Source organism: Rhamphochromis longiceps, linkage group LG4, assembly GCF_057381845.1.
Source record: "Rhamphochromis longiceps isolate RC_006_pf linkage group LG4, R_longiceps_female_GT1.1, whole genome shotgun sequence".
NCBI lineage: Eukaryota > Metazoa > Chordata > Actinopteri > Cichliformes > Cichlidae > Rhamphochromis > Rhamphochromis longiceps.
Genome location: NC_140560.1, coordinates 23,204,560 through 23,222,180, shown reverse-complemented (window position 1 = coordinate 23,222,180; position 17,621 = coordinate 23,204,560). Strand labels below are relative to the sequence as shown.

Below are 17,621 nucleotides of genomic sequence, written 5' to 3'. Positions count from 1 at the left end.
CAGACTAATTCTTCACCCACTTGTCCACATCATCGATGTCGCATCCTTCTCTCTTCTGGCCACTCTCTGCATTTTGTGGTGGTTTCCGACGTATACCAAGTAAGTCAAACTTCCCTTGTTGCTTGGTCTTAGACTTCTTGTGCTGTGCTAGATGAGCCTTCTCAGTAAAGTCAAACACCTTTTTAAGAGTATTTTCACCTAGAAGCATTGTAAGTCTCTGTCGGATGACTGAGCATGCATCAAGATGCAGCAGAAGTAAAAAACCCAACTACCAACAGATGTGAAACACAGGTGTGGGATTTTATCACTTTTTTTTTTCATTTTCTGTTTCCCTTTATGTAATTTCTGGAATATAGTGGCCAGAAGTTATTTACATACATCCAGTATTCCTATCCTAGAGTCTTGAAGCCAAGCCAAGGAAAAATGGTTCCTGCCCCAGGACAACTTAACCGTCAGGGGCAAGTCTGTACTGGTACATATTGTAAAATGACACCCAGTTTATGCTCCAGTGGATGATGAGAGTCAAACCTTAAATACTGATCTGTATGCGTAGGTTTACGGTACGCATCAGCTCTCACAGTCTAAGAAGGCTAACCTGGCACTTTTCATATCCTCCCTGGTGAATTTGATGTGTTGGTCCACCGAGTTGATGTGATCTGTGAAATGTGGTACGTGCTGAGATTTGATTTTCACCCAGGTGTCATCCACATATCTGAACCAATGGCTTGGTGGTGTTCCAGGGTAGAATAACAAAGCCCTCTTTTCCACTTCTTCCATATACAAATTGGCCACAATGGGTGAAACTGGGGAGCCCATGGCACACCCATGTTTCTCCCTGTAGTACTGACCCTTGTATGTGAAGTCGGTGGAATGAAGACACAGTTCCAAAAGCAAACACACTGAGACAGACCCAAACTTTCGTCCGTAGTTGCTCTGCTTCCACTTCTGCAATATTGTTGTTTCAAATTGCTGTTTCTGTGGCTTTGATCAGTTTCACTAGCGGGATTTGTCTCGGTGTGACAGCAAAATTCAACCCTTTAGCAAGGATGTTTTTCTCTGTTTGGGTGAGCTGCTTGTCAGACTAATTCTTCACCCACTTGTCCACATCATCGATGTCGCATCCTTCTCTCTTCTGGCCACTCTCTGTATTTTGTGGTGGTTTCCGACGTATACCAAGTAAGTCAAACTTCCCTTGTTGCCTGGTCTTAGACTTCTTGTGCTGTGCTAGATGAGCCTTCTCAGTAAAGTCAAACACCTTTTTAAGAGTATTTTCACCTAGAAGCATTGTAAGTCTCTGTCGGATGACTGAGCATGCATCAAGATGCAGCAGAAGTAAAAAACCCAACTACCAACAGATGTGAAACACAGGTGTGTTTTTTTTTATTCCTTTTTTTTTTTTCATTTTCTGTTTCCCTTTATGTAATTTCTGGATTATAGTGGCCAGAAGTTATTTACATACATCCAGTATTCCTATCCTAGAGTCTTGAAGCCAAGCCAAGGAAAAATGGTTCCTGCCCCAGGACAACTTAACCGTCAGGGGCAAGTCTGTACTGGTACATATTGTAAAACGCCTTTTATAACACAGCTATTTCCTGAAGTCATTTCCTAGATAATGATTCTTTCTCAGAGCATTGTTCACCAAGATTTAAACATGTTTTTATAATTGATTATAATTCTAACATAATTTGTCACATATTCACAAAAGTAGCAGCCTTCAGACACAACCTGTTTTTGACATTTAACAAAGATCTTTGTTTACACACTGACATGCTGTTACATTAATATAGCTTCACACGACCACAGATGTACAGCAGAGATTCAGTGTGGACTTTGTAATTACTGAAGAAAACAAAACTGATGAGACCAGGACATAATATAAGCCATTTTAATAAAATAGCATTTCAATATTTTTTGTGAAGAATAAACACAGATGACAGTTTAGAAAGGTTGTTGGGAGCAAGGAAGCAACAAATAAAGAGCATGACAAGAAGTGTGAATGTGTCCTTAAAAAAAAAAAAACAGAAACTCTAACCTTACAAATAAATCAATAATTTCAAAACAAACACCCTCTGCTGTGGCTCTAATGTATGAAAACCTTTCAAAAAACACATATTTGTGTGTGAAAGGTTGAGATGAAAAACTACTTTTCACCTCACAATCAGACAATTAATTCCATAGTGAAAAGAACTACTGAAATTAAACAATTGAGGATGGACACAATGTAAAGAGATAAAACTAGTCCTGCAGCTGCATGGAGATGGAGCTACTTACCCTAACTGACCAATCAACGTTTACAAGATAAATTGCAGGAGTCATTACATTATAGTTCTAAACATTTTAGAAATCCCTACCGTTAAATATCTGTAGGTAAATAAAATTACAATTTTAATTGTAGTTTTAGATAAAATACATCAATATTCCATTTAATTACAGGGGAACTACGCCTTAGTTGTGGGCTGTATTATAAAGTGTTACCATGTTTTTATCTTCTGTGTTAAGTAGACTGATTTTACATGTACTGAAATGTGTTATATAATTGCCATTGTCATCTGGATGAACCATAACTAAGCACATAAAATAAAATGATTAAAATAGATTTGAAATATATGTAGAGTGATGTGATGTAAATTTCTTGCAGTTTTTCCTCAAACTTCTTTGTCAGCCTCAAGATTTGAATCATTACAAGATACATGTCTTACAGAAATAAAAATCCAAAATCACTGGTAATGACATACTCAAAATCAAAGTCAAAGTCAAATATCACCAAACAACTTTTAAAAAGACCAAATGAAAACAAATAAAAAATTACTGAGACCAAATTAGATGTTTGTTTTTTGTTTTTTTTTTTTGTTTTAATCCGCACTTCCTCTGGGAAAACCTGTTTGTGACCAGGCTTCTGCTGTTTCTACCCAGTCAGCAAATCTGAAACATCCCAGAACAAAGGTTTGACAATGAGCAATAACCAATGGAAATGGAAATAATATAATGTCTACATTTTTTTTAAATCCTAATATTGATTGTAAAACTCCTCACCCTAAAGAATACTAATTGCTATAATTAGTTTAACCCTTTAAGACCGACCATAGAACCAAGTCCGCCAGAGCTTATATTATATTTTTACATGCTGTGGAGCCATTTTTGGGAGCTTTTCAAGTTGCTATACATCAATACAACCATTATAGCCCAAATTTTAATAATATGCATGCATTAAGTGCATAGTAATTACATAAATTGCAAAAAAGTGCAATAAACTACAAAGAAATTGAAAATCGTTTTTGTTTGTTTAACATATATTTCTAGTTAGAGAAATTTAAGAGGCTTATCCCTCAAAACTGTAAATACAAAAAAGTTGCACAAAATAGTTTCCTACCACAGGAAATTTATTTTGAGTGTCTTCATAGTTTTATTTTTGAAATTGCAATTTGAGTCCTAAGCATCCCAGAAACGACCCAGAAAGTCATAAAGTCAAACATAACTTTTAAAAACACCAGTATAGGCTCATGAGGCCTTTAGGTAAAAAACTAAATTTCCGCGAAAATGACGTCACTTCCGGTTTCGGGCAGGTCATGGCGGACATGCGATAGTTAACCCTTTAAAACCGGTCGGAGCGGGCACGCTCTGTTTTGCGTAACTATTTTTAAATCCCGGTAGCACTGCAACCACGTAAGCTAGCGCAATAATGTTTTTTGCATATGAAACCGTAGGAGTTGTACTTACATCTTATGCCGTCAGCTTGCCCTAGGTCACGGTTTCCTTCCACATATAGCTTTGCAAAAACTGCATAAAAAGCACTTGCAGCAACAAAAACACAATATTCCAGAAACACGCTTTGCCGATCCGATCAGCTGTTCATAACACTTCCTATGTCCATCAGCGTGAACTATCGCATGCCCGCATGACCTGCCTGAAACCGGAAGTGACGTCATTTTCGCGGAAATGTAGTTTTTTACCATCAAGGCCTCATGAGCCTATACTTGTGTTTTTAAAAGTTATGTTTGACTTTATGACTTTCTGTGTCATTTCTGGGATGCTTAGGACTCATATTGCACTGCTGGAAATAGTTTATTTTGATGCATATGCTGCTTTTTTGCAAATTTGCAGTATAATATTTATTTTCGTTTTTCCTGCAGTATATAAAAATTGGTGTATTTCAAAAATAAAACTATGAAGACACTCAAAATAAATTTCCTGTGGTAGGAAACTATTTTGTGCAACTTTTTTGTATTTACAGTTTTGAGGGATAAGCCTCTTAAATTTCTCTAACTAGAAATATATGTTAAAAAAAGCAAAAACGATTTTCAATTTTTTTGTAGTTTATTGCACTTTTTTGCAATTTATGTAATTACTATGCACTTAATGAATACATATTATAAAAATCTGGGCTATAATTGTTGTATTGATGTATAGCAACTTGAAATGCTCCCAAAAATGGCTCCACACCATGTAAAAATATAATATAAGCTCTGGCGGACTTGGTTCTATGGTAGGTCTTAAAGGGTTAAATGTTAAATTGCAGATTCCCCTAAAATGGACCCATTGTAGCCTATGCTGATCAGCATATTTACTTAACATAAATGTTAACACTGTTAAGGACAAAAAATTTTAAAAATATTTATTATAATAACATTGATAACATATTAGGAGTTACCCAGTAAGGGACACTTCATCATCTGGAGTGCCTGCAAGTTGATCATAATGTTTCTTCACCATATCAAGCTCTGTTGAAACATCTGAAAAACAAAACACTTTTTGAATTGTTTCCCCCCAGAGTGTTTCACATAATTATGTGTGTGACTCGGTAATTTATAAGTTAATTTTAAAAAATAGATAGACAAATAGGTAAAACCGCAGTGGTATCAGGTAGAAGATTGCACAGATAAAGAGAAAAGGAATATAATTACAGCAAACTAGCCTGTTTACCTGGAAGTAAGCTCCCATCAGTTTTGAATGAACATTTAATGGATTCCTTCGTAGTTTTCTCCAGAATGTCCAGGATGTTTTCCTATTTTTAAAAAACTAATTACTTATCACAGATAAAAATGTGTTAAAGTCAAATACAATGACATTTAGAATTTTTTCAGACTGGATTAAAAATATAAATGGAAACATAAATTTTTGTATAAGTCTAATCCAGTTGAACATAGAAAAAGCCTTTGGGTGAGCTAAAACAAAATACGGTCATGATATTTCTTCATAAAACGTGACAAACCATCAAATCGTGCAACTTCTCCAACATGGTATTTTTTGCCTGCTCAAACATGTCCTTCTTTGAGTGCACATGGTTCTTAATAGTCTCCCTCATGCAGTACAGCATGCCTTCTCCTTTAAATTCTGCAGCCTCTACAATAAGACAGAAAGCTTCAAATTTCTCATGCCGAATAATGATGAACATAAATATGCGTTTTAGTGCCATGTATTGAATCTCTGATCTTATCTCTTACTGCAGTAGCCTTCTTCCATAATGTTCTCAATTGTCTCTGTCAGACTGCTGTAGACTTTTTTCTTCTGTTTCCGGATGATTCTGTTCAGTTTTGCCTTCATTTTTTCTTCCTTAGAGACAAAACATGAAATATGGATCAACATCATTTTAAATCACAATTCACAAAACTAATGTTAACTTTTTCATGTTTTACTTTACTGTACTTTACTGTTTGAATTGATGTATAGGAAAGTTTCATCTCTTACCTCTGTCTTGAGAAATCTGAGCTGCAGTTCAGTATTTTTGTACTTTTCAATCAGAGAATCAGTGTTAAGTGAAAATGTCTTGATGACTCCATTGAATGCTCCACATTCGGAGTCATTTCTAAAACATGTAAAAAATTTGGTTAATAATGAAAGAAGTGGCAATTTTATAATCATTATGTTAAAAACGTGGTATGTAATAAATTAAATATTTTGGATAATATTATGTGACTGTTTAGAACTTTTTTTTTTTTATTACAGGAAGGTCTTTCTGAATTCTTCATCAATGCTGTCAGTCAGACATGAAGCCAACTTCATGTTAAGGTTAATTAGCTTCCCTTTTTTTGGTTTGTAGACACCACCATTCTCAACAACCTGCTTCAGTACCCCACAAAAACCACTGTTCCTTCCCTGGAACACAAAACAATTATTTAAATATATATTTGTGTAAAATGTGTCTTTTGTTACAACTAGTTAAAATACATACTTGATACAAGAAATTCTTGAGTTTTTCTCCATATGAACGTTTGGATTTCTCAACGCCATCAGCAAGACATTTTTCGAAAGCCAGAAAGGTCTTTTCCATTTCTTTTCTGACATTATCAAGTTGGAGGATCATGATTATCTCAAGTTTTGCACAAATCCTGCCTTTTTTATCACCCTGAAAAATATTTGAAGGGATAAAACCATAAAAAATACTTGTCGTTTCTTATAGATTTATGAACTTCACATGGTTTTAAAAGTCACTCTCCTTGAATAATGAACCTGAGAAGTAAAATAGAACAGCAAAAATACATGAATCAATCGATCACTTAATAACTCATAAATTAATAAATAAACAAAAAACAGAATTGTAAACACAAAGACAAATGAAAAATGCCAACATGTAAGCGAATGTTGTTGTGTATCTTTTTACTTGACTTTACCACTCCTCTGGAGTTGGCTCCTTGAATCAAAGACAGAATCCCATAAGCTCCATTAACATAGTTTATTGTCTCAGAGTGACAGTCATTGAGCTCTTGCAACAATCCCTGAAGTTTGGTTATTTCTGTTAAGAAATTTCAGTGCCACAGTTTGACATTACGTACTATAATTCAAAATAAATAATTCTTCTTTCAGTCAGAGCAAACTAAAACAACATGTGCACTGAGACTTCACCTACCAGTTTCTTCTGGACTTAGATGCTTCCCTTTTAGGAACTCTTTGGAGCTCACTGTGAACACTCTGAAACTGTCATCATGGAAATGTTTCTGCGGAAAAATGATTTAATTTTAAAGCATCCTTGCAACTGTGGAGAGTCTGTATTATTTTCTATCAGCCTATAAAACTCACCTTAATCTTGCTTCGTTTGTTGAATTTTTTCCTTACTCCATCCTTGGCTTGCAGGTTTCTTTTAACTATTCGATCATGGATATCAGCTGATGAACTACAAGAAATGTGCAAATATGTACTGTTACCATCATCACTATTATCATCACCATCATTAATCTGGGGCAGGCTGGGTGGTTTTGTTTTATTCTTGACCTTTTTTGGTGAAATGTGTAAAATCTCCCTTTCTTACCAAGCTGAGCTTTCCCTGACTGCTGCACACCTGCCACTCATTGTTAACACGTAGATTGTATTTAAAGACTGGCTGTGGCAATGTTTCTCTGCCTGATGGTGCTGGTACTCCAGTTTGTTGCATTCTAGTCTTAAATGTGTAGTCTGGTTAATATCCTCTCATGCTCCTACTTACTACCCTGGGTTGTCAGAGTCTCTTACCAAAATACTTACCTGTTCACTACAGACTCCCTCTTAGCCGTGTTTGTAAACATAGTAAGAAGAACTCCTAATTTCTCTAAAAACATTTGATTTTGTTTCGTCCCTGCGAGTTATTGGATACTCTCGCTAATACACCAGTTCATTTTATATATTTTTTCATTGTAATTAAACCTCTTAAGTTTCAGTTGTGCGAGTCTGCCTTGCAGGTCCAGTCATTTATGATAAAATGACTTTAATTGTTTAATGCATTTCTCTTTAAAAAAACAAACAACTTCCAAATATGGGAGATTGGTAGCATTTATTCGTAAAGCACTCGGAGAAAGGCCAGCATGTTTTATTTGGATCGTGACATCAACACGCTGACATGCTTACATAGAAATGTTTTTTTTTTGTCACAGCAACTACTTTAACTTTGTTGCTGAAGGACAGTGTAATGCTACTTATTCTTTACAATGTAGAATTCTTGAATTACTCGACTGTAAGGACCAGGATATGCATGATTTCCAATAATATCATACATTATGTGCAACATACATTAAAGCTGCCATAATGTCATTTGCATCACTTTCTCCTCCTGCTCTCCTGTTATTACTCACCCTCTTCTCTCTTGCTGTCCCTCTAGAACTAAAAAATTCCACTGCCTGTCCCATTATCCGCTATTCTACTCTGGCCAGGAAATTCTCTGTTCATTACTCAGTCCACCATCTTCAACTTTATAAAACTGTAACTGCCTATGAGACTCCCTTTGAGCCAAATGTTCTGCATTCATTACAACAAAGGCTCAACCCTGTGCTTCATTCTTTGTCTAGCCTGGGTTTATCTTACATGGAAACACCCTGTAGTTGGTCAGTATGCAAAATTTACTTACAGATCATCAGAATCATCAAGAAGATCAGACTTGTTGCAGATAAAATGAATTTGCTGACATTTGCCACCATTTCCAATCAGACTACTGACACTTTCCAGGATCTCCCAGGCCTCTTTCTCTGATGCTGCTCGGTTAATTTCAGTCACAATCCACACAGTAGAACAATCTCCAACAATCTGAAAGGAGAATAACATGTCTCAGTGCTTCATTGAAAGATGACTGTTTACAGACAACACAGTATAAGCAAAGAGCAGTAGATATGAATTACCCCTTTCCACATCTGATCTCTGCTCTTGTTACAGTCACCATTTCCAGGAAGGTCCACAAGTGTGACATGCTGGAGAAAAGGATTGTTTGGCACCCTGACAGTCACACACTTCACTAGTGGCCAAAACCACTTTTTTCCTTCATCACCTTCTCCTTGTTTTGACTCACTTCTTGTGTACTTGACAAATTGTGCAGAAAGTTCATTAGCCTGCAATAAAAAACAAAAGTAAAAAGCTTAAGGAAATTTGATCACTAAAAGTTGAGTCATTCGTTTTTAATCTCAAATTTAAATTATTACATCGTGTCATGGTTCTGGGTCATTTTGACCCAGCATTTTCAGTTTCTTGTGTTTTGGTGTTTTTTCCACATTATGGTTTATTTTCTGATTCATTAGTTGTCCTGTTTTGAACATTATAATCCTGTTATCCAGTGTTATTCTGGTTAAGAGTTTTGTTCTTAGTTTGAGTTCAGTGTCTAGTCTGTGCCTGTCATGTTTCCTGTTTTACTTTGAAGGTCCATGTCTCATGTTAGAGTGTCCAGTGTTATCCTCTCCTGTGTTGTCATTATGTTTCATTCAGGTAAGCTGTGTCCTCATGTGTCACCACTTCCCCTGATCACGTCATGTATGTATTTAAGTCCTCTGTCACCCTTTGTCGTGTTATCTGTGTTACCCACTCCATATTTGGTCATAGTTTATTGTAAGATTTAAGACTGTTAACAACAATAAATCAAAGACTGTTGTTTCAAATAATTTTTTTCATGGCAGAAAGAATTTTGAATCCATCTTTGGTGAATCAGTGTTTTCCAAGCCTTGTCGTGTGAACTCAGACACTGTAATTTCAAACACTATGATTTGTGGTGGTAGAAAAGTCTAGCTTATATTGAATGTGTCAGTGTTTTCTGCGCCACCTCCTCTGCCTCCAGTCTCTGTGCCCAGGGCAGCTAGGGCCCGGCCTTTCCTTCACCTGTACCAGTTCCTCGGGTGAGGGCAGCACCCTTCCAATAGCCAAACCCATCTGTTCTCTGATTGGATTGTTAAATTTGTGATTGACATGACATTGGCCAATCAGATGAAAGGAAGAAAAATAGGGTCAAAATTCATACTTGTAACTTGAAACTTGAGTGTAGAGTTTCACACGTATTTTTTCTCACACAAATCTTTTTTGCACTCACACAAATTCTTTTTACACATACAAATCCTGATTTACAAATACAAAACTGATTTACAAGTGCAAAATATTTATGACCACAATTTGAGCCCATACTGCCAGGGCACAGTCTGTCTCCACACCTGTACCTAATCCTCGGGTGGGAGCGGCTAGTGTTCAGAAGGTGCCTGCACCCATTCCTGTCTCCGCTGGAAGCTCAATTGAGCCCGTCCAGCTGTTTTCCTTGTGTTCTTAAGGCTCAGAAGGCTTAGCTCAGCCACCATTACAACCACCATCACTACCATCTGTAGATAACAGTTACGTTATGTTTGTCCATACTGCCTGCCGTTGCTGCAGTTACGGAGGTTTCCAGGAGATGTTGCTGTGGTTCTAACTTGGCTATGGCAGTGCTTCCTGTTACCTGTGTGCGAACGTTCATGTTGGCTGCTAATTAACACCTGGCATACAGTTACAACGGACTGGTTATTGTAAGCAAACCTACACCATCATTACTACAACCGCTACAACCTCTACTGCAGTCCATAGTTCAGTCAGTAGCTCAGTTATTAGCTCATTCACTTGCTTTGCCACCAGTTCAGGCTCCAGTGTTGTCACCAGCCCTGTTACCTGTTCAGTTCTCGGCATCAGACATTAGCTCTGTTTCCAGGTAACTCATTAGCTCAGTCACCAGTGAAGTCAATTACTCAGCCACCTGTTCAACCACCGCCCTCATCTGCTGAGAGCTCTGAATCCTCTCAGCCTCCCTCTGCTGCTTCCCCTGGGAGCTCTGCCAGGCGTCTCAGTTTTCTGTTTTTGCTGAGAGCCTGTTCGAGCCTCCCCAACGGTCCACAGCAGCTTTCACTGAGTGCTCTGCTGGGTTGTCTCAGCCTCCTGTCTCTGCTGAGAGCTTGTGCGAGCTGTCCACACACTCTACAGCAGCCCCCACCGACGGCACAGGCAAGCTCATCCTGCCCTCAATGGACTATGTGTTGCTGCAGCCTGACAGGCAACCCGAGCTGGCTGGCTGTCTAACGCAGCTCCAGATAGCTTCGTCTCAGCCAGGGGTTTCTGTACCATCTGGCCTTTCATCTGTTCTAGCTGGGGGTTAAGGAGAACCCAGCCAGCATCACGTCATATCAGCTGGAGGGTCTGAGGAGCCTGTCCAGCCATTAGTGCTGGCATCAGCAGCTTCTACTCTGTTGCCTGCTGCACCGCCACCTGCTCCTGCTGTTGCGTCTGATACAACTCAGCCTGCACCACCTTGCTGTCGCTGGCCACATTCCAGGCCACTGGCTAGATTTCTTCCTTGTCATGGACAGCTTTCTGAACTCAGTCACTGCCACCATCTTTCACTTGGCCGGCCTTGGGACCTGCTCTGTCGCCGCCGCTACCTTCCGCGCGGTCAAGCTCCGGAACTGTTTCCATGCCGCTGCTGCTTTCCACACAGTCGGCCCCCTGAACTTCTGGATTTTGGGAGTTCTGTGATGTTGGCTTCTGAGACGGCCCCCTGAACCTTTGATTTATGGACCTTTGTGCTGCTGACCCCTGAGGTGATTCTGAACTGCTCCCTGTGCGCCAGTGTTTTTTGTGGACATTTTGTTTTGGTTTCAACAGCTAGTATTACTGTTAGCAGAAACTACTTCATGTGGGCATTTTGCACAGTTGTCCACCACTTTGAGACATTAATAAGCTACTTTAGGCTGTTCCCTTATTTACAAGGGGTCACTACAGTGGATCACTTGGCATGTTTTGACTGTCAGGGTTTTACACCACTTTATGCCATTCTTGATGCAATTGACTATCAGACAGTGATTCACTAAAGTTTATGGCCACTTTGAATGAGTCTTTGCTAACTTTGCTCAGCAGTGAATTTAAAACCAGGCATATTAAAACAGGTAAGAGTTGATTAAAATAGGAATCTGTTATGTGAAGAGGTAAGGGTTTATACTGCGATTTAAAAAAAAATAAAAAATAAAAAATAATGCTCTACATAATACCTGGACCAGTCTTGGATCCTGTTAACCACAGTTATTACAAGAGCAGATAAGTTTTTTCTTCATTTAGATGTGATCATTTAGATGTGATCATCTAAATGTCATTGTGGGATCTCAGTAGGATCTGTTTTGTTGTAATCACTGGATCTTATTTTTAGTGTGTTTTGTTTTTTGGACTTTTGAATCTATGCTGAATTATTTTTTCAGAAATGAGTTATGTTTCTACTTCTTAGTTTTTTGTTAATTTCTTCAGTTCACTTTTTTGTCCAGGTTGTCCTAGTTTCACCTGTGAAGACCACAGGTGAAACTAGGACAGCATCCCCAGTATTTAGTCTATCATGGCTGTCTGTTATAGTCAGTCTGGAACACAGCGGAGTTGTTCAGTGCTGACGCTCACAGTGCAACACTTGCAAGAATGCTTCCTATAAAGAAATATGAGAGTTTTTGTCTTACTGATTCATATGTCAACATCTTCCGCCTGGATTGGAGAAATTCTGGAATTTCTTTGAAATATTTGCTGTCCATGGGATTTTCAAAGGATCTTCTCCATTCTTGTCCATAAAGTGCTGACAGCTTTTCAACAGCATCATGATAATCATCATCTTCCTTTTCCTGATTTTTATTATTGTCAAGAAACTGACGAAATGACCACAACTCATCACGCCACTCCTACAAAAATAGATGACATGCCATTTATTGAGGCATGTACCCAACCCTATGCCCCAAGAACTGGACTGTAACACATGATTTTGCTTAAAGTACAAATCTAACTTTGGGAATTCATTTTACCTCTTTTGTGATGAACTCAATTTCTGCTTCATACTTTGAGCTACGTGTGTTAGCTTCCACTTTGATCATGACTGAGGTGCAGGCATTGACACTTCCTGAGGGTAAAAGATTCTTCTCTTCAATGATGGCATTTATCAAAGAGCTCTTTCCAGCCCCAGTTTTACCAAAGACACCAACCAGCTCCCTCTTGTCTGTCTCCAAATCACTGATCTTTTTCCTGTTGAACGAGATTTTAAATATGGGTTAAATGGTTCAGTCATGATAACATTTTAAGCATGCATTAAAAAAAACAGTTTAAAAGACAGTTACAATGGTAATAATGGTAGTTATTATCAAATGAATTATCACTACATATTTCAGTTTTATACACTTGTGCCACCAATTGTTTACTGTATGTTGTTTTGATCCACACCTTCCTTTTTGTGTCACCTAAACTGAAAATGTTTTCCCAAAGAGTTGGTAGATGCCAGGTACAGCAGAAAATGTAGTTAAGTCACCAAAACTTCCTAAAAATATCAGTCTTTGTTGGTCTTAGTTTGGATGGTTTGTTTTACTACTGAATCATTCCGTCAACTATAATTGTACAGCTGTAAGTCAAAAGTATAACGTGAAAAAACTAAACAAAGAACCGACACGTCAAACAGACTGACACAAGAAACAAATTGGTGAATATTGAATCAAAAGGGTTCATGTACAGGCAACACGATGACTTGATGTTTGGCACTGTTGTCTCACACCACTATCGGGGGCCTTTTTGTTTTGAGTTTACGTGTTCTCTCCATGTTTGCCTCGGTTCTCTGCAGGTACTCTGGCTTTCTCCAACAGTCCAAATACGTGCAATTAGTGCATTTAGGTTAATTGGTGACTCTAAAGCCTCATCGATGTGGTTATTCATTCCTGTGACTGTATCTTGGTGTAACCATTGTGACATTCATAAAGTTTAATTGGATTAAATTACACATAACTAGTAGCTTCTGAGGATGTTTTATAGACATTTTTGCTTTCTTTAAAAACAATCTGTCTTTGATCTGTTTGTGAAACTGTCACATGAACAGGAGTGGAACCAGGCCCATTCATTACAAAATATGAAAAGAAAAATACTCACTTTAAGAAAGCACTGAGTTTGTCTTGGTCATTTAGTCTGGAATGTACAACTTTCATGATGCTTTTCACATCAGAAAATATGATTGCTTCTGTGGACATAAAAGTAAAGAACTATTTGGAAGGAATTATAGACTAGAATAAACAGAAAATGTAAAATCTCATTTTAAAAATACAAACAAAACTGTGTGAATCAAAGTATATCAGGAGCATAATGTGACCACTTACCAATCAAACTTAGTATACCATGCATCATGTGACTGTTAAATTTTGACAACAGCCCAAAGAAAAAGTAATTTCTAGCATCAAAGATGATGTTGGACAAATTGTGCTGGCTTAAACTGTGACACTGTTTAGAAAGAAACATAAATACCTTCAAATCCTGGCATAGACAGACGCTGTCGCTTAGCTGGTGACTGCAACCTGCTGGGGTCACTTTGAAGGTCTGATTTTCTCTTTCCTGATTGGATGAAAACAACAAAAAAAATAAGAACAAAAAACACATTTCTCTTAGCATTGAAAGTTATTCTTAGTAAAGTTATGTAGATTGAAAGGCATCAATATTTTTTGCAAACACAGAATAATATGAGATGCAATAAATACGATGCATGTGTCTCACCTGTATCACTTGTGGATGGCAAGACCTGAGGATGAATATGAGTTATACAGGAAATTATCACTTGCATTGGCATTGTTCTTTAACAAAATTTGAAGGACATTAACGTACAAGTTTTACAATCAACAAACCTAAATGCAGTTATGTTTTCAACCAGAAGATTGGTGAAGAATACATTATAAATTACCTTTTTCTTAGTAAACATCTGTGATTCTACAAGACAATTCTTTTGCATAATTAAGTCCCGGTCCCAAAGACCTACAGAGACGGTTGGCGAACCCCCTAGCTAGGGCAAAATGTATATTCACCAACCCCCTATGAATTAAGTTTTTAGATTCAGTCATTTATTGGTTTCTGTAGAGAGTGGTCAGTCTCTGTAGACCAGAGAATGGAGCTTTACTTTGTCTCAGGTATTGGCTCATATGTCTGAAATTCAGTATAACCCTTACCTTAACCAAACCAGCTGCTTGTTCATGTTCCTGTTTACACTGCAGATAAAAAGTGCAAAGCCGAATACAACACTGAGCACTTAAACATGTATTGAAATTGTATTTGTCATATAGATACTAAATCTCAAGGAAACAAAACAATTTTTAACTTACTTGAAAAGGAATGACTGTTTCCTGGTTTGAGTTTTGTTCTCCCTACCACAATCAAAACAATTCAAATCCATATTAGTACAGAATTAAAAAAAAATATGCTAAATATTGTTACCAGTATTGGGCAAAATGCTTTGAAAAGGTAATTAGTTATAGTTACTTCTTCAAAAAAAGTATTTAATTAGTATCTGGGTTACAATATTATAAAAGTAAGTTATTACTTGGAAAAGTAACTATTGCATTACTTTAAATAATGCTTAAGGTGGATGAATCATCAAATTGCTAAATCTAAATGAATTTTCATGACTTTTAAGTGTTTGGGGGGGATTTTTTTTCCTTTGGATTATTAATTAAAACCAAGGACAGAAATAATAAAATGATAAGTCGCTATCACTTCTACTTGTAGTTTAAGTATAGTAACTGTACAGTATCCCTTTCACAGTTAACACTAAAGGGTAATTACATTCAATCAAATCTGAGCCATGATATATTCTGGATGTTTGTTTCGATTACAGTAAATGTTGTTATGACTGTTTAAAGCAGCGGCATTTACCCTGAGGGCCAGGTTGCCTTTTTGATGAATCCAGGAGTAACAAAGAAACCGAAACTGGTATCCCGAAAAGTTCATTGTTTTTAGTTGGAGAAACGTTTCGTCACTCATCCAAGTGACTTCTTCAGTCTCAGCTGACTGCAGGTTTCACTTGTTTTACCAAGGTAGGTATCCCCGACAGAATTTGTTTCCCTTGCATCGGGAGCGTTCGCTGGGCAGGGAGAGCGGATCCAACTGATTCCGCCTCCATTACAACCAACTTAGACGTGGATGAACAGTTTTAGTGAAAAAGTGAAAAATGAGTGTCATTACATTACCGTTCAGTTTGTCGGTTACAACAGAAAATGATACATTTATTGTTCTCAGGTGTTATATTTCAATAAACCAAGGACATTTTGACTGATAATTATTTGTATCCTTGTGTAATTGTAGACAGCTAAAACCTCCGAAATTTCAGGAGCCATAAGTCATTATTAGAAGAGTTTCAGAACTAAATATCAAGAATGTGTCCTTCCAACGCAGGGGGAACCTACCTTGGCACGGAATTTAAGCTGTTATAAATTCGGTGACAGATTTTAAATGACATTAAAATCTGTCAAAAACAGGTCAATCATATATCTCACGAAGAACATCAAGTGATTTAGAGATCATTCCTATCACAAAGTAGCTGCTGTCGTCAATTTTTGGCAAATTAAATGTTATATATCCTTTATTTATCTGGATAAAAAGTAAAGGACAATTGAAGTGTTTTTTCCAGGAGAGAGCTAGCCAAAAGCAGCAAATATAACAACTATAACATCACAGTTCTATATATATATATAAAAAAAGAACTGGATTGATGACAATATGGGTAAAAATACGCATAAAGTCATAAAGATACTAAGAAAACAGATAATTTCTTTATTTGATATACATAACCCCTTCATAAACCCTGTTGACTAAAGTGTAATTACTGATTCAAGTAAATATACTAGACGTAAAAAAAAACATAAAAAAAAAACATTGAAAAACACTCTTTGACGGACGCTCACCTCCCCTGCCGGCGATCTTGCTCCCATGCGGCAACCACAGAACCGGCAACGTTGGTCTTGTGAGGAGAGTTTCAGCCGGTCTAGATGGGGCAGATTCGCAGCAGCCCCAAACTGAGCCAAAAAGTTTTGTAGCACCCGTGTCTGCTGCTCAGTCTGGGCCTGCAGGTCTTCCAGATGACGCCGGTACACTACCGCCTGCTGCTGCTGCAAGGTCGCCAATTCGGCCATCATTTGAACCAGTATCTGAGCTGACTGGAGGTTCTGTGGGTTTGACATATCGTAGCGGCAAGCTGGGCGCCACTGTAACACTCTGTTACTGATCCCCGTTACGACGCGCGCACACACAAGGAGACAGTTCTGCGTCACGTTTCAATAATCCTCTTTATTCAATTCTCAACTCAAAGCCACTCGTTTCACACACTCCAACTCTCACTGCTACAGCTCTCTCACTTCGCTCTCAGCTCTCCGGGCCCCAGCAGTTCCTAAAATAGGGAGAAATGTAATCAGCGTGACAGGTATCAGCTCTTTCTCCCAGCCTCCCTTGCCGCTGTCACCTGAACTCGCTGCTCCACCCCTCAACTGGTGCTAAACCACAAACCACACCCCACCGCAAACGAAAATCACTATTTTCGTTTGTGGCGGAGTGTGTCGTTTTCGTTCAACTATTAGCGCACCATAATAGTTCTAAAACAAATTCACCTGTAAGTGACATTTTTCAGAAGAAAGGTAGCAAATGTTAAAGCATTTAATTAATTAATATCACTCTAGGTCCAGCTCTTGTGATCAATTTATCGATTTCCTGATCATCAAGATGATACAGACTATTAAGACTATTCCTACTATTTAGTAGGAATAAGGATTATTCATAAAATGAGTTCAGAAATACCTTTTTAAAGGAGTTCTGCATTGGTGTATAAATTGAATGCATTTTAATTCTCTGTGTTTTAAACAAACTGCTAAGAGTTTTTACACCAAATGAGAAAAGCAAGAGAAAAGCTCTGTTTCATGGTTAATATTACATAAAAGTATCAATATATGTACCCACAATAAATGAAATATGTTAAACAAAACAAATGTAATGATTTACTTTCAAATGTCACTATCCTTTCACTTAGTTTCCATTCAGTCAGTTTTCTTTGCACAAAATCATCCATGACCAAGATTCAAAACTGAAAGATGAATTGAAATTTCAGATAAACCACTCCTACTTTATAA

General features: G+C 37.6%; 3 protein-coding genes across 3 annotated transcripts in view; 2 read left to right on the top strand and 1 right to left on the bottom strand.

The window, feature by feature from the left end:
* Positions 1-17,621, top strand: part of LOC146671610 (nuclear GTPase SLIP-GC-like) — a 158,835-nt gene that overhangs the window by 79,275 nt on the left and 61,939 nt on the right. The gene's annotated exons all lie outside the window — the stretch shown is intronic.
* The window catches only part of LOC146671611 (nuclear GTPase SLIP-GC-like), a 129,046-nt gene that overhangs the window by 81,063 nt on the left and 30,362 nt on the right, over positions 1-17,621 (top strand). The gene's annotated exons all lie outside the window — the stretch shown is intronic.
* LOC146671612 (nuclear GTPase SLIP-GC-like) lies at positions 1,941-16,936 on the bottom strand. The gene is made up of 21 exons (XM_085405200.1): positions 16,407-16,936; positions 14,829-14,870; positions 14,676-14,714; positions 14,230-14,254; positions 13,984-14,070; positions 13,615-13,702; positions 12,510-12,726; positions 12,174-12,389; positions 8,580-8,786; positions 8,312-8,487; positions 7,015-7,108; positions 6,845-6,932; positions 6,609-6,730; positions 6,170-6,343; positions 5,942-6,093; positions 5,686-5,803; positions 5,442-5,550; positions 5,210-5,340; positions 4,921-5,002; positions 4,649-4,730; positions 1,941-2,922 (listed from the first exon to the last, which is right to left on the bottom strand). The coding sequence occupies exons 1-21, from the start codon at positions 16,680-16,682 to the stop codon at positions 2,853-2,855; spliced, it is 2,595 nt and encodes an 864-aa protein (XP_085261326.1). The 5' UTR covers positions 16,683-16,936; the 3' UTR covers positions 1,941-2,852.

Coding starts and splice junctions, on each gene's coding strand:
- LOC146671612 (XM_085405200.1), bottom strand. CDS start 16,682: ATGTCAAACCCACAGAACCTCCAGTCAGCTCAGATACTGGTTCAAATG. Junction 12,390..12,509: donor TTGAGTTCATCACAAAAGAG/GTAAAATGAATT, acceptor CTATTTTTGTAG/GAGTGGCGTGATGAGTTGTG. Junction 4,731..4,920: donor TGATGGGAGCTTACTTCCAG/GTAAACAGGCTA, acceptor TTTGTTTTTCAG/ATGTTTCAACAGAGCTTGAT.